This window comes from Oryctolagus cuniculus, chromosome 15, assembly GCF_051225735.1.
Source record: "Oryctolagus cuniculus isolate XC-2025 breed Fujian yellow rabbit chromosome 15, ASM5122573v1, whole genome shotgun sequence".
In the NCBI taxonomy this organism is placed as follows: Eukaryota; Metazoa; Chordata; class Mammalia; order Lagomorpha; family Leporidae; genus Oryctolagus; species Oryctolagus cuniculus.
The window spans coordinates 41,393,847-41,409,634 of NC_142881.1; the positions used below are offsets into that span (position 1 = coordinate 41,393,847).

General features: G+C 43.5%; 1 protein-coding gene and 1 long non-coding RNA gene across 3 annotated transcripts in view; one reads left to right on the forward strand and one right to left on the reverse strand.

The window, feature by feature from the left end:
• FAS (Fas cell surface death receptor) overlaps window positions 1-6,372 on the reverse strand; it is a 30,114-nt gene extending 23,742 nt beyond the window's left edge. The window contains 1 exon segment of the mRNA NM_001081995.1: window positions 6,309-6,372. Coding sequence (NP_001075464.1) covers window positions 6,309-6,338 — 30 coding nt within the window. The 5' untranslated portion in view covers window positions 6,339-6,372.
• LOC127484217 (uncharacterized) lies at window positions 3,620-12,600 on the forward strand. Of its 2 annotated transcripts, XR_011382380.2 has the most exons (4): window positions 3,620-3,808; window positions 4,076-6,051; window positions 9,467-9,507; window positions 12,531-12,600. It is a non-coding gene; the product is annotated as an uncharacterized LOC127484217 (long non-coding RNA). The 2 variants fall into 2 exon arrangements; XR_016222163.1 differs by lacking the exon at window positions 3,620-3,808 and having other exon boundaries at window positions 5,497-6,051; window positions 9,467-9,582.
• The last annotated feature ends 3,188 nt before the right edge of the window (window positions 12,601-15,788 follow it).

Here is a 15,788-nt window from a genome sequence, read left to right on the forward strand (position 1 = left end):
TCCACAAATGCAAATCCTATGTCACTCACTGAGCTGCCTGGTAGATAGTAAGACAAAGAAAAAATATCTCATAATTAACATCTCTTTGCATTGTAACTGAACTATGAATGAGTAGATATGTTTCTCAGGTACTGTCTATGTACCTCTAGAGAAGACATGTGCTGACTTTCTTGTGTGGCACTGATACAGGATTGGGCATCCCATGTGCTGTCTTATCTGCTGTGCCAAACACCTGCCCCTTCCCTTTCTTTATTAAGTCCGCTTTCTGGAAAATACAGGAGAAAGGCAGTTGAGAGAGCAGGAACAAATGACTGGTTAGATTCATTATCAACCAAGCAACACATAAAATAAAATGAAGGAGCCAAAGGAATACCATCAGGGATTAGATTTTTAGTTCAGTGCTAGGGTTAGAAAAACCTCTCAAAATCCTGACAAGAGTGGGCATCATGCCACAGCAGGTTAAGCCACTGCTGGTGACACTGGCATCCTATATGAGTACTGGCTGCTGTGCTTCTAATCCAGTTCCCTGCTAATGTGCCTGGGAAAGCAGCAGAAAATAGCCCCTCCCACCATATGGGAGACTTCAGTGAAGTTTCAGGCTCCTGGCTTCTGTGTGGCTTAACCCTGGCCGTTGAGGCCATTTGAGAAATGAACCCCAGGGATGGGAGATAGCTCGCTCTCTCGCTCTCTCTCTCCCTCTCTCTCTCTCTCTTTCCTCTCTCTCTCTCTCCCTCTCTCTCTCTCTCTTTCCTCTCTCTCTCTCTCTCTCTCTATTCCCTCCTACAACTTTCAAATAAATAACTCTTTAAAAAAATTCTGACAGGTATCACAATCACATAATAATGTATTTTTTTAAAAAATGCGTAGGCACCACCACAGATCTAAGGAGTCACTATTACCTTTAAGAAGGACCCTGGATGTTTTGGATGGATGCTCACCAGGTGGGGAACTGATCTAGAGGCAGCAAATTGGAGGTTAGCCGGCTACCACGTTTACACGTGAGAAGGCAAAACCATTATGGACCAAAAGCATCTGTGTTCTGCACGTGCAAACCAGAATTTTACTTCCCATGGAGAAATCATGATCTTTCCAGAAGTCAGCTTAAAAAGGAGCGAAGTCATCTTTGGTAGAAGAAATGAATAATGAGAGGGCTAGAGAGTCCCAGAGGCCTTCCTAAAGTGCATGGAAAGAACACAGAGATAGCACAAGAGTAAAGTAGCCAGGTACAGTAGACAATAAAAAGTGGAGGGGCTTGCCATGCTAGAACATTCCATCTGCACCAGGGGGAAGCCCTTCCTGAGGCCAGGGGAACAGGAGCCATGTGCTATGTCATTCTAGCTCTTCCATTTTCCAGGACTCGAGCCAGCGCCATAGGCCCAATTCTGGAAATAAGCCCTGAATTCTTACAGACACTCTGTGTAAAAACAGTTCCCCAGGATCAGAGATGATTTTGTGAGGATGGCTCAAAACCAAAGCTGAATCCTCAGCAAAGAGAAAAGAGCCTTAACCGCCAAAACCAAGGTCATTCCCTCTCTCTGTCTCTGTTGAAGGTCTCTGATCTCTGCCCTTGGAAATCAAGTGCTAATGTTTGCCACATCTTACATTTTTATGCTATCATAGAATACAGAGGTGAGTAAATACACACTGTAGGATAGCCCACATTAATGCATCCAGTGCTGATTTTATTCTAATTTTTCAGTTTTAATCCAATTTTACTCTAATTCTTATTCATGTTGCTGACTTGAGTAAATCAGCTGTTTATTTTGTGGTCTGAGTTGCTAATTTACAAAGCTGACCTTGCCCAAAATGTGCAATCTCACATTAGAGTTACTCTCATCTCCACTTAGTGGAACTTCAGCCAATCATCTCATACCACTTATAGCTGCTGTTTGTAAACACTCATAGATGGGGATGACTAGCGTATGCAGCAGTTCATTGAAAATCTAAAAGGTGAAGGTGATTAATCTTGCTATGGTTGACTTCTTTCTAATTTGGGCTGTACGACTCACACTGCCTCTTCAAAAAACATAAAGGCAGGCAAGTAGACTGAACTATTGTTCTTGCTGAAGACTGAACTGGAGAGACTTAATTGGTGTCAGAAAGAGTCCAAGTATGTAAAAACCACAGGCATTTTAGTCTTTTCAAAGTAAGAGTTTTCCAGAAAATGCAAAAGACTTCTTCCATGATTAAGTAAATAAGTTGGTTTTCCACTTTTGTGAATACATATACAGCAAAAAAGAATATGAAACTGTACACAAGGCACTTACAAAGGATCTGTAAATAATTCTTTGGTAGTAAGAAAAAGTCTTATATATGAGTGGTGTATATATGTGTGTGTATATATATAAATTATTAGAATATATATGTAATTGAATATGGATACATACATACATTTATGTATAATATATATTTAAGAAATGCTTTCTATATAATAATAAATTATAAAAATAATAATAAAAATTAAAGTAACCCCAAATTATTTAATGAATGCCTTCTGTATAATGAATCCAATAAGATTAGATGGAAATTATGTAGAAAAATAAAAAGGTTTACATACATGCGAAGTGACAAGACTATAAATGGCAGTGATTAAACATGCAATTATGAATATGTGTAGATATGATCAAGAGGCTGTAAGTAAAATCACACCACCTATCAGAGTGGTGAAATAATGAGGGGCTTTATTTTTTAAAATATTTAATTTTTGTTTCACAACATATGTCCACTTTTCTGTATTTACATATTTAAAACAGAATCACTGTCCAAAATTTGGTTTCAACTTGCTTTTTATCTTATGGATCAAGTTTAAACAAATATGTTTTTATTATTTTTCCTCATAACAAAGAGGTGTTAATATCAATTACAAAAACAAAACATGTGCTCATTTAGGGACTTTTGGAACCCAAGATAATCCACAAAAAGCACTTAGCTTACTAGGGGTTTTCAAGGGGGGACTTTCCTTACTCAGGTTTGTTACTTAATTAATCTCTCTTAGAAAACCATTATGCCCTCCAGCTCTGAGTTGTGCTAAAGTAACTCCTCTTACCCTAAAGCAATCTAATAACTTTCAGAGAGATTCCTTTGAAATGCTGTCACTTCCACTGTAAGATTATTTAGAAGTAAATCGCTTGTCTGCTGTCCCAAAGAGACTTACAGATAGCATCCAAATCACAGTTCCCCTTTGATTCTAAGTATTTCACCTTTATCCCCCCCTACACCTCTGGTGCAAGAAATACAATTTATTTTTCCAATTTAAACTAACACACTGCTTATCTAACTGCAGCTAGTAGTAAGGGCCCTAGTGGTCTTCTCAGTTTAATTTTTGTCTCCCCATCATGCTGCCATTTTAGATTTGCATTTTTCCATCCTGGTTGTTAATGTTTTAAATTACATTTCATAATTTTTTTGTATTCACAAAACTGCTCATGTCCTTTGAGATATAAGTAAGATCCATTTAAAACTAAACTAGATGGAAGCACATTGGAATCCACTTCATGTTTCTTGGGTCTTTTTAGGGAAATGATGAAATTTATCAAATAAAAGGGGCCTTTACTTCCCCCATGAAGTTACTCTGTATGGTTACATGTACATTCACTGCTGTGGTTGTTGTTGTTTTCAGAGTGCCCTCTTCTTTACTTTTGATGATAATTTTGAAACAACTGTTCTAAGTAATACAGAAGAAACTGGCAGTGTAGTGACTGACCGGCTTCAGTCCTAACAAACCGGACAAGACAAAACCTGAAAGGCCATGTGCTATTTAAAGGAACAGAAGCAGCACACAGAGCTTTTTCCCAAACAAATTTGTAAAGTAAGTTTGACTCTTTTCCTATCTCTATCAATGTGTGGATGTTTGGGGGTTTATAACTTATTTATCGCAGGTTTCATGGGAAAAAAATACTCAGAAACTAGGGGAATAAAAGCTAACTCCAAGAGGGTAGCGAGAAGGGGAAGGAAGGGTATTTGCTATCCCAATGGATAGCACCAAAGAGTGGGAAGGGGAGAAAGAGGAAAAGAGAAAGGGGGGGACCCAGGTTTACATCATCGTAATTAAATAAAATCTGCTTTGTGTTCCAAGTCATTAGAATTCAGCCTCCATTTTATTTCATTGCCTCTACTGAGAAAACACCTCTAAGTGCGAAGGCATAAAAAACAGGTATTTTCTGGAGACATACAAGGTGAGTGACACCACAGTGTGGAAACTTCTTCAAGAACTGATACAGGACGGCGCCGCGGCTCACTAGGCTAATCCTCCGCCTTGCGGCACCGGCACACCGGGTTCTAGTCCCCGTCGGGGCGCCAGATTCTGTCCCAGTTGCCCCTCTTCCAGGCCAGCTCTCTGCTGTGGCCAGGGAGTGCAGTGGAGGATGGCCCAAGTGCTTGGGCCCTGCACCCCATGGGAGACCAGGAGAAGTACCTGGCTCCTGCCATCAGATCCAATGGCCGCGGCGGCCATTGGAGGGTGAACCAGTGGTAAAGAAAGACCTTTTTTTCTCTCTGTCTCTCTCTCTCACTGTCCACTCTGCCTGTCAAAAAAAAAAATAAATAAATAAAAGAACTGATACATGAAGCTGGACAAGTGGGGTGCAAGGTGAGGTTCTGTGTAACTAAATTTTAGAAAGTCTTATGAGGGGGGAAAAATGGAAGATATGTGTGAACAATGATTATATAAGTGAGAAGGTTATAACTGATTAAATCTTACTCATCTGCAGTTGTAATTTTATTTAATAAACCTAGTTTCCTGGGCCATATAGCACAGAAAATATAATCAAACTTTTAATATTAAAGGTATCGTAGGCATACATGATTGTATGTATATGCAAGTGTGTGTGTGTGTGCACACTTTTAGAAAAGCTAAGTTTCCATGGTGCTTCAAACATGCACTGTTCTCTGGTAAAGACGCCATGGTACAGAAGTTAAACAAGCCGAGCTCTAGGCTTTGACAACTTTATTATACTCTGCTAGTACTGTTGCCCAAGAACTAAGAATTTTTTTTCAAAGACACCAACACCAGTTGTGCAGTGGTTAATGATAAACTATGGCCCGAGGCTGTATAAATGGTCCTCAGTTTTGAATACTACAGTTTTCTTTAAGGAAATTTCTAAAGGGGCATCCAGATTGCACAGGACGGGGATGTTTTTCCCAATCACCAAACGGCCCTGGACACCACAGCCTTTTCCTTTCTACTCCTGGTATTCGACTTCATTTCCATCCCAGCGGCGCCACTTGCTGTGTGACCTCAGCTGGTTTACTTGGGCTCTCTGAACTCCACCGGGCCTCTGTAAAATGGAGATAAGGGCGTCTCCCTCTACACCGCCGGCCGCTGAGAGAAGGGCTGGGATCACTCGGCCTGGCTGGCCCTGCCTTGGGGACCCACACAGTCAGAAACCAGCGACTCTCAGAAGCTTTAGAACTCTGGCTCTTGGGGCCAAGCCCCTTCGATTGGCCATCATGACGCCGGCGTTCCCGCCCAGCCTGCCACCGGCTCCTGGGCGCCCCGGCGTTCAGAAGCCACCGGGGAGTGCGGGCTGAGAAAACGTCGAAGAAGAAAAAGAAGGGCAGAGAAACAGCACCACCCGCACGGAGGGAGTGACTTAACAGTCTTCAGGAGAGGAATTCCCGGAAGGGAAATAAAACGGTTTCTTTTTCTGTGTCGCCTCCCGAGGCGCATTCCGCCCCACGGTAAACTTTCAAGAAAGACCGGGTGTCGCCCGAAGCCGTGGGTGTAACTACTGCCTGGAGCTCACTTACCCTGTAAGTCTGAGAACTGTCGAGAAAGCGGCTACATCTATTCCAAAGACCCCAGGCTCGGCGCGGCTCGCGGCGCGCACCCACCCGCCCGCACCCCTGCTGCCCTAAAGGACAAGGCCAGAGATTCCACCTTGTCTCCGCCCAAGGGCCTTTCCAGATCTCAGAGCCTGCGGGGTTCCGACCCCGTTCCTGACAACTCCCACGCCCACCTCTTCTCTGTGTGGCGCGCAGCAGACCCCAAGAAGCGTGGGAGCCACTCCGCCTGCCCGCGGCGCCAGCGCTTCTCATCACGCCCCCAAGAAGGCGAGTGTCCCCCGCTCTCTGAGCACCTGCACCTAGCAGTTCCCGAGGGCCAGGCTTCCAAGTGCCGACCGCAGCCCGCCCGCGGCGCGCGATCCCCCCCACCCCCACCCCACCCCACCACCACCACACGCACACACAGACACACACACACACACACACACACATACACACATGCGCTCGATCCGCGCCCCCGCTGCAGTCAAGCGCGCGCCCCGGGGCTAAGCAGGCGAAAAACTGCCTGTGGGCAGAAGGCTCACCAGAGGCAGCAGTACCCAGATCCCGGTCATAGCTGTGGAACAATCCGCCACGGGAAGGGACCTTTGCGGCTCTGAGCTCAGCGGGCCGGCCAGCCCCGGGAGCAGCGACAGCTCCACGTGGCCCCCTTCTTGAGCTCAGCTGGTCTCCGGATGTGTCTTCTGCCTGGGCCGGGCCCCTGCGCTCCCCAAAAGTTACTCGCAAGCCGCTTCTCGCTTTCTCCCGGAAGCGATCTTTGACGTGTGTGTGTGTGTGTGTGTGTGTGTGTGTGTCCCTCCTCCCGCCACGGTCGGACCCGGGGGGAGGGAGCTTTGCCGGGGAACGCCGCGTTGGGGAGGGCTCCATTGATTCAGCAACTTGGCCTGCGCGGGGGTGGGGGGTGGGGGAAGCCGGGGTGGGGAAGGAGTCAGGGTTTGTTGCACAAACGGGCATTCCCCATCCTGGGCGGTTTCCGCCGTCGCCCGGGGTGCTCGGGTCAGGTAAGGACCTGGAGTGCTGGCTGCAGGCCTCCCTGCTGTGTGTGAACCCGGGAGAGTCGGAGAGGGCGGGGACAGCGACTGGAGACTGGGGTGCAGGAGCTTGGCTGATGGCTGGGGACAGAAGCCCTCACCTTCACAGCTCTCAGAACTGTAGCTCCACAAGGGCGGTTACCAGGGACCCTGAGCAGTGTATGAAGTGGCCGGGATGAACGGTCCAGAGCCCATGCAACGAAACCCAGGCTCCCTAACCTTGTCCTCTCTAAAGGAGAACAAACTACTGACAGTTCACACAGCCCCAGCTGTATTAAACATTCATGATTACTTCCTCTCCTTTGTTACTCACCATTTCCTGGCCAATTTTTCTTTAAAAATTCTTGTGTTGTTGTCCTCGTAATTCTTTAGTGTTGTGGTTAACACCTGGTCAAAGCCACAATTGTTTTGGAAAGTAGATAATTCTGGATAGCTTTTGAAAGGCTTTTCTACAGGAGATGAGTGTGTAGAATGACATCATGCGTGGTCTTGGGGCTGGATGCAGTCCCTAGACTGGGCGCACCTCAAGTTCTTTTCCTTGGCATCCTGCAGCATGCTGGCCCGGGGCCCCTCACTCTGCTGCTCTCTTCCTTCCCAGCGAGATCCAACCCTTCATTTCCACTCTCCTCCCCTGCCTGGCCCACTCTTGATCCTTGGGGCTGGCTCTTAATTGAAGACATTTTGTTCTGGAAGCCTGTTCAGGCCTCTGACTTTTGGCTCGCCCACCCTCCTAGGTGCTTTCAACTCAACCTGTTTTGCATCTGTCCCTGCACTGATCATCCAGCCCTGTGGGCACTGATTCACTTGTCTCTGCCTCACTTTCCAGTACGTGTTCAGTGCCATCAGAAAGACCAGGCTAAGGCTGGCATCATGAACACGGAGTTAAGCATCTGTCTCTGCCAGTTCAAGTCTTGGTTGCTCCTCTTCCAATCCAGCTCCCTGCTAATGTGCTTGGGAAAGCAGACGGTGGCCCAAGTCCAGGTGGAGTTCCAGGTTCCTGCCTTCAGACTAGCCCAGGCATGGCCATTGGGGCCATTTGGGGAATGAGCCAGCAGATGGAGAATCAATCTCTCTCTCTCTCTCTCTCTTTCTCTCTCTCTCTCATACATAAATCTTATAAAAAGAAAAGAGAAACTGCTCCTCTTTTTAGTCTGGGCCCTCCAGAGAAGCAGAATCAATACTCCTGTACAGGGGGATACATGGTAGACAGGCAGATTTTAAGGAACTGGCTCACATGTTTGTCGAGCCTGGCGAGGCAAAACTCTGCAGCACAGGTCAGCAGTCTGGGGTCCCAAGGAAGAGCAGCTGATAGAGCCCAAAGACAGCTGGCTGGCAGCGCTCCCACTCTCTCAGGGAAGGTTAGTCTTCAGGCCTTCAACTAATTGGATGAGGCACACCCACATACAGAGAACAAGAGTTTTACTCCAAGTCTACATAGTTAAATGTCAGTTCCCATAAAAAAAAAAAAAAAAAAGGAAAAACAGGTTCATAGAAACATCTAGCATGGTATTTGATCAAACACATGGGTACTGTGGCCTACCCAAGTTGGTCCATGAAATTATCCATCACAATGGCATTGGCAACAATCGAGGGCCTGGGATTACACATTGGTAGGGGGAGGAAAGGGGTAGGGAACTCAACTTTGCCTAAACCAATCAGCACATCACATCCAATTGGAACTTTCACTGCAAACACTGGGATAGAAACTTTTTGGGGCTTGAAGTGGGATGTGTGAGACGTGAAGCCTGATGGTGTCACCTGAGTCCCAGAGAGACTCAGTCCTAAAATCGTACCCTGAACCACCCGAGTTACCCAATCCAATAAATTCTCTGCTTTTGTTTAAGTCAAATAGTTACAATTAAAAGTATCCTAACTTCTGTAACATCAGATCTTAAGATCAGCCCAGAAATCCATTGTTATCAAAGTTAGTTGTTATAATGCCTGTCATGGTTTCAAACTCAAGATAATTGCCATAGCAATCCTGTAGAGAGACTGAATAACTGGGTACACTATTTCTAGCAAAGAATTTTTTTGTCACTAGAGGGCGTCAGATCCCATATCAGTCAACTGACCATGAAAATTGAATGTTATTTCTATTAATTAACAGAAATATGCTTGTATCTTTGGGAAAGGAATGAAAAGAGGACAAATAGTTTTGACTTAATAGAAAACCTATGATCCTTATCCTGTAGACTTTCTCATCTCCCAGAGTGTTTCTTATAGGGTTAAAAAAATGATGCATACAAAGCCCCCAGCACTCCCAAGAATTACTAGTTACTACTTTCACATGGTTCTTCCCCACATGAGGTGCCCTCACAAGACAAGTTGCTAATTTGAGTTCACAGATCAGATGGAAGGAAAGACAAGTTAAGTAGCTTACCACCTCCTTTCCTGTCTACCTCCTGTGAGAGCGTGTTCATGAGCCTGAAGGCCAGGAGTGGCACAGCCCAAAGAGAGGAGCCTTGCAGCCAAGCTGATCAGGGCTCAAAGGCTGGGCCACCAAGGTATGGAGCCTATTATTTTGGCTTCTCCATGAAAAAACAATTTTTAAAACTTTCCAGAAAAGAATGGGCTTAGTCTATTTTGTGTTACTATAGCAGGATACCACAGGCTAGGTAATTTATAAAGAAAAAAAAATTGTTTTGTTACAGTTCTGCAGGCTGAGATGTCCAAGATCAAGGAACGGCCTCTGGTAAGAGACTTTTTGCTGCATCATAACATAGCAGAAGGCACCACACCCTGAAGGGGCAGGAATGCACCAGCGCAGGTCTGTGTTTCCCTTCAAATGAAGCCGCTAACCCCGAACGTGCGGATCCCGCCCTCACGACCTCATCTAACCCTAATTACCTTCCAAAGGCCCCACCTCCACTACTATCAGCCAGCATATGAAACTGGGGATTAAATTTCAAATGCATGAATTCTCAGGGATGCATTCACATCATAGCAAGAACGAATGAGGAATCATTGGATCAGGATTTTTGTGTCCATGATCCTTCATTGTTACCTCTGATCTGAAGGTGAGAAGGTTCCCTCTTTCCCTCTTTCCATATATATGACTCTCTGTCTTCTGTATTGTGTTTGTCTCTCTCAATTTTATTTATATATATATATATATATACACACACATATATACATATGACTTGACCATTTAGACAGACACAATAGTTGAGAAACTATCAGAGGTAAAGAAAGGCCTGGCTCAGAGAACATTGGCCTACATTCACCTTTTGAAGTTCTGTTCACATATTAAAGCAAAATAAAAATCATACAAACATTGAAACTGACAAAACCATGGGATGTCTTAAGTGTTTCTGTGTAACAAGCTGATGTTTTTAACACTCAAAACATCTATGCAGAATCACACTTGGTGCTAGTGTCATTGTGTCATGGTGTTGTCATTTGACACATGACACTAGTATCCTGTTGTTACTTGAGACCCTCATAGATATTAGGCCTGAACCATTCCTCCTCTCTCCTGATAGCCTCTGACCTACAGAGGCAGAAAGTTAGGGTAGAGAGGCCTCTGGGACCAGGAGATGAACACCTTCCGATTTAATCTCCTCTCCCACAGGCTTCAACCAAGCATCAGCATGAGTTTCAATCCTTCCAGCACCAGCTCCTACTATTTCCCAAGACAATTTACTGCATTTTGGAATACTCTCTAGAGGTTATAAATTCCCCCAATGCTGTAGTTCCCTGTAGCTTGACAAATGTTTGCTCAACGTCCACTGTGTAAGGAACACTACTTATAAACAGAACTGGAATATCTTCATGAAAAATGGGTGATAGTAACTCTCACTCACCCAAAGCAGCAAGGCATCTTACTGTCAGATATACTACACACACCTTTATCAGAAGAGTTCTTCATCCAGGTTATAAGGGTGACCAGGCTGCCTGAGCCCCTCATAGCAGACAGAGGGGGAAGTAGAGACTTTTATAGTAGCCTCCATACTAAGGGAAAATGCTAAGAAGGCATTCCTCCACCTGGCTATGAAATTCCCTTAGCATTTCCAAGTCACCCAAAGAGTTTATCAAAATTATTTTTAAAATTTATTCACATTAATTTTTATTTAAGCCACAAAAAAATATGTTCAGAGCAATAGTTTAAGGAGATAGGAATTGTGAGCTCAAACAAAACTATCATCAATAATATCTAATGCTTATGTAGTGCCTAGGACACAGTAGATTCTTTGCACACTTGTTATCTCACACCTCATAACTCAATGAGGTAGGTCCAGTTACCATCCTATTTTACAGATGAGAAACCTGGAATTATGGGCTCAAAGCTGCACAATAAGTAGTAGACAGGTTAAATTCTAAAGTCCAGGCTGAATCCATTTCATCTCCAAAAGCATTACATCATCCACCTTACGATCAAGATATAAATTGCCCAAGGAAGTACAAAACCCAATTGTTTTGTTGATCTGTTGAACACATGGTTTCCTGTTGATTAACAGCACGCTCTTGTCCTATTATTTTTTTAAGCTTAAGGCCTTATTGACTAAAGTAATAATGCAGTGAGCTAAGGGAACTCTTTACTGCCCCAGAAATTCTATCAAGTAAAATCTTTCTACTTATGCTCATTTCCCTTTGTAAGAATCTCAACTGATACAGTCATGCAATTGGATTGAAATGTAAGCAGTAGTATTGAAATAGTGTGACTTTAACTCCAGTCTCTGACTCAGTGGTTTTCAAACCTCAAGATGGATATAAACCTAGCTCTGGTATTAGAGTTCAGAGTCTGACTCAGGAAGTCTGAGAAGTCTATTTTTCTCAAAAGCTCCCATGTGCTACTGATGCCACACCCTGGACAGGAAACACCAGGAGGCAAGAATTTAACCAGCTCAGGGAAAGGATCCATCAGTTCAGTTGTATCCCATTCAGAAAACAAGTTGATTCAGCTTGTCAGGTCTGGGTTGGCTGTAGAATGGTTTGAGTGCCTCTTTGATGGCATTAGATGGAAAATGTAAGGAAATCAACAACAACAAACTCAATAATCTCATAACAAACATATTCTTACCCAGTTTCCAGTTGGCCAAATTTTAATTGAGTAGAAATAAGTCTGCCCTGACTATGTAAGTACATTTTTTTTCCTATCAAGAAAATAAAACACAACTTACTTCATTTTCAAACACAGTGAGCTTTATTTCTGTGAACAGAAAGAAAACTGGCTAGAAGCCTGCTGATTCCCTCAGCCAATCAGAAAAATGTGACCATAAATGTCCATGAATTCCCCCCTCAGTGAATCTCTGCCTTTTTTACTACTGTCGCAGGGACATGTATTCTACAGTTCTGTGCCACATACTCTGCCTTTTATGTCCTACATTCCTCTTCTAAAGAAAACAGTTAGGCTTGATGGAATTTCTCATCTAAAACCCCATTGTGTTTGGTGTTAAAATTTAAAGGGATTGCAGCTTTTGATTATCTCCTAATAATCATACATAACACATGTAGCGCACCTAATACAAGGTAGGTATGATTCTCAGGGCTTTATAAATAAGTCTAATGAAGTATACCTTCCCATTGTGCTCACTACAGAGGTGAAATAACCAAGGCCACAATCGTTAAAGGTCTTGCCTTAACCTCACAGTGAGTACATAGCAGTGCTGGGATTTGAGCCAAGTCAATCACTTCCTGTACGTGTCCTTGAACTAGTAAATTGAGCATTTGCTCGGTGTCAGGCCCTTTACCTGTATTATCTCATTTAATTCTCAGACCCACACCAACGGGAAAGAAGAGCTTTTCGGATTGACATAAGCTCAATGAAGTTCACATGGCAAGTAAGGTATCAAAGCGTGTCTGATTCTAAAGCCTATGCTTGCTGCTCAATACTGTGATATCTCCTGAATTTTTTAATGAATGAGGCAGTTTGCCACATGCTGTTTTTTATAGAAAGTCAATCTGAAACCCTTGTAACATATCCCAGCCCAGAGTGAAACACACAGTATTAGGGACAAAAATATTTTGTCTAATGTATGTTCTACCCTTTTCTCCATCTTACCTTTTCCACCTCTCCCAGAGTTCTCTCTTCCTAGAACATCATACCCTACTTCCCCACCCTCACTGTAGCTCTTTGTGGTGCCTTTAAAAACAAAAAGCTTATTTATTTATTTTATTTGAAAGGCACAGCAAAGGGCAGAGGAGGAGGGGCAGTGGAGTAGCTTTCATGCCGGACTGGACCAGGTCGAAGCAGGAAGCTAGAAACTGTATCTGGTTCTCCCATGTGGGTGGCAGTACCCAAACATTTAAGCCACCATCTGCTGCCTCCCAGGGTTAAATTCTGAAATGCATCAGCAGGAAGCTGGATTGGAAGCAGAGAGAAGATTCCATCACAGCCCCTCCAATATGGGAAACAAGCATCCCAGTTGGTGCTAAACCTGTGGCAGTACCATGCCCACTCCAATGGCAACTTTAGTGAGGTAGACATTGAACTGGATTTAGATGCTGTCCTAATTTTTTGATTAAAAGGCCAAAATATTACATCTATGCTATGCTTTCTCTATGTCTCAGGATTTACAAACATGTAAAGAAAAATCACAACATCATCATCAATAAAAATTAAAAGAAACAGGGAGGAAACCTTAGTTGGAAACTCTTCTATTCTTTTTCCCCATGCTTGTTAAAGTTATTGCTTTCTACAATTACCAGAGTTTGAAGTCATCCCAAGATAAGTAGTCTACATTTGATTTTTTAAATATTTATTTAAATCTTTGTTTTTATTTGAAAGAGAGACAGAGAAAGGTCATCCATCTGCTGGTTTCCCCAAATGCCCACAATAGACTGAGCTGGATCAAGTTGAAGCCAGGAGTCTGAACTCAATCTGGGTTTCCTGTGTGGGTGGCAGCACCCAAGTACTGGAGCCATCATTTGCTACTTCCCAGGGTGCATATTAGTAGGATTCTTGGAGTGAAAGTAAAGCCAGGACTTAAACCCAGGCGTCTGGGATGTGGACATCCCAAACAGCGTCTTAACTGTGGCACCAAATGACTACCCAAAGTAGCTTATGTTCTAAGGGTTCCTACAATTCTTTGGGCAGACTATCAACCCTCCTGAATGCTGGCTGCTTCTTGTGAGCATCTCTTTTTGAACTCAGCAAGAATTTAATCTGTGATAAACCACAAGGCCTTGCTTCCTGTGAGCTAAGGATGGCAAAGCATCACACACAACAGCATAAACCGTTAGAACCAACTTAATAGTACCTAAGGGACCTTCCACTGGAATTGTACTTTGTTTTTTCTCTGTTTTCCAATGTTTCAGGCAGTATATAATGTTTCTAATCATAAAAGAAAAACGTGGTTTTTTTGATCACCAGTGACCACTTTTGCTCATTTTTATTCATTACTTCCTGTTTCTCTCTGCCTTTGTTCACCCTACTTCTTCTTTCAGCAAATTGGGGAGACAGGAGCACAACTTGCTTGTGTGGCCTTTGATCAGAACAGAGAAAACATTGCATGCACATGTCAGCTCTGGGAGTCGGCCAAGTGCCAGGATCCGCTTAGGATTAAATCTTCTGTCCAAAGGAGGCCCGTCTCCCCATACTTACTGCTTTCAAAGGTTCGCTTGTGTTGAGAATCATTCTCTATCTTATGGAAGAGGGTAGGCTACGGGATGAGTGTGTGCTACGGGATGGTCAAATTAAGACCGATTATGCATATTAAAGAGAGTGAGGAAAGAGGAACCTTCTTATTTCTCTGGAAACCATCCACAGAGGTGCCTTCTTGCATTTTCACACAGCTCCGTGGCACTTGTACATACCTAATTAGAAAGTATGACAGGCTGGAGCAGTGTCATACTGCTGGTCTGTGCTGGCTCAGGAGGAAAATTCAAGACCCATCTACTTCTGGGCTTTGACTACAAACATACTTACTGAATTTTTAGTGTGGTACTACCTATTTGCTGTGAGAGGAGAAAAGAATTATTAGGGTCTAATCAGATCAACAGGATATGGGTTCTGTCCCCTAGAAGAACACAAGGAAGACCAATATAATCTATGGGTAATAGTATAGGCTCTGAGGCCTACAGTGCTGGCATCCCATATGGACTCTGGTTCGAGTCCTGGCTGTTCCACTTCCTATTGGCTCTCTGCTTGACCTGAGAAAGCAGTGGAGGATGGCCCAAGTCTTTGGGCCCCTGTGCCCCTGTGGGAGACCTGGAAGAAGCTTCTGGCTCCTGGCTTTGGATCGGCATAGATCTGGCCATTGTAGCCATTTGGGGAGTGAACCATTAGGTAGAAGACCTCTCTCTCTCTCTCTGCCTCTCTGTAACTCTGTCCTTCATATAAATAAATAAATCTTTTTAAAAAAATGTTGTAGGCTCTGAAATAAGATTCTGGCTCCACTCACTTAGTTCTATGAAGATGGACCAGTTATATTTTTTGAGTTTTAGTTTTCCAATATATAAAATCAATGATAACAGAGTGAGTTTTATATATTTATTATGAGATTAAAAGAAGTAATTCATAGAGAATAATGTGTACACTGTCAGACTCACAGTGAATTTTTGATGAATATTCATTCTTATTAATAATAACACAGGAGAAGTAAAGTCCTAAGACAGTAAAAAGGAGGAATAGTTGCTTCTAGCTTCAGGTGTCATGGAAAGCTTTTTAGAGAAGCTATCATGAGATGTGGAAAAATTTAGCATGAGTTAGTAGGAGACAGGACTCATTTTAATGAATTCTCTCTCTCAGTGTGGTCCCAGGCACCCAGACTCCCCTGGTTTCCTGGTAGTAGGGTGAGTTGGAGCTAAGTACAAAAGGACTAAGCTTGGCTAATGATCAGACCCAGTTCTCAGCATGAACATGAGTGCTTTTCCTTTATTCTCATTTGTCTGGGTGCTGGTAGAATAGAAGCTTTTGTCTCTGACCACTTTCTGACAGATCAGAGCAGATGGGATAGAAGTTTGTGCCGATTTGTAGGTTACAACAAATATATTCACAGTTAAGTTTTCTTAGCTTCTCCTGTTTATGTGGGA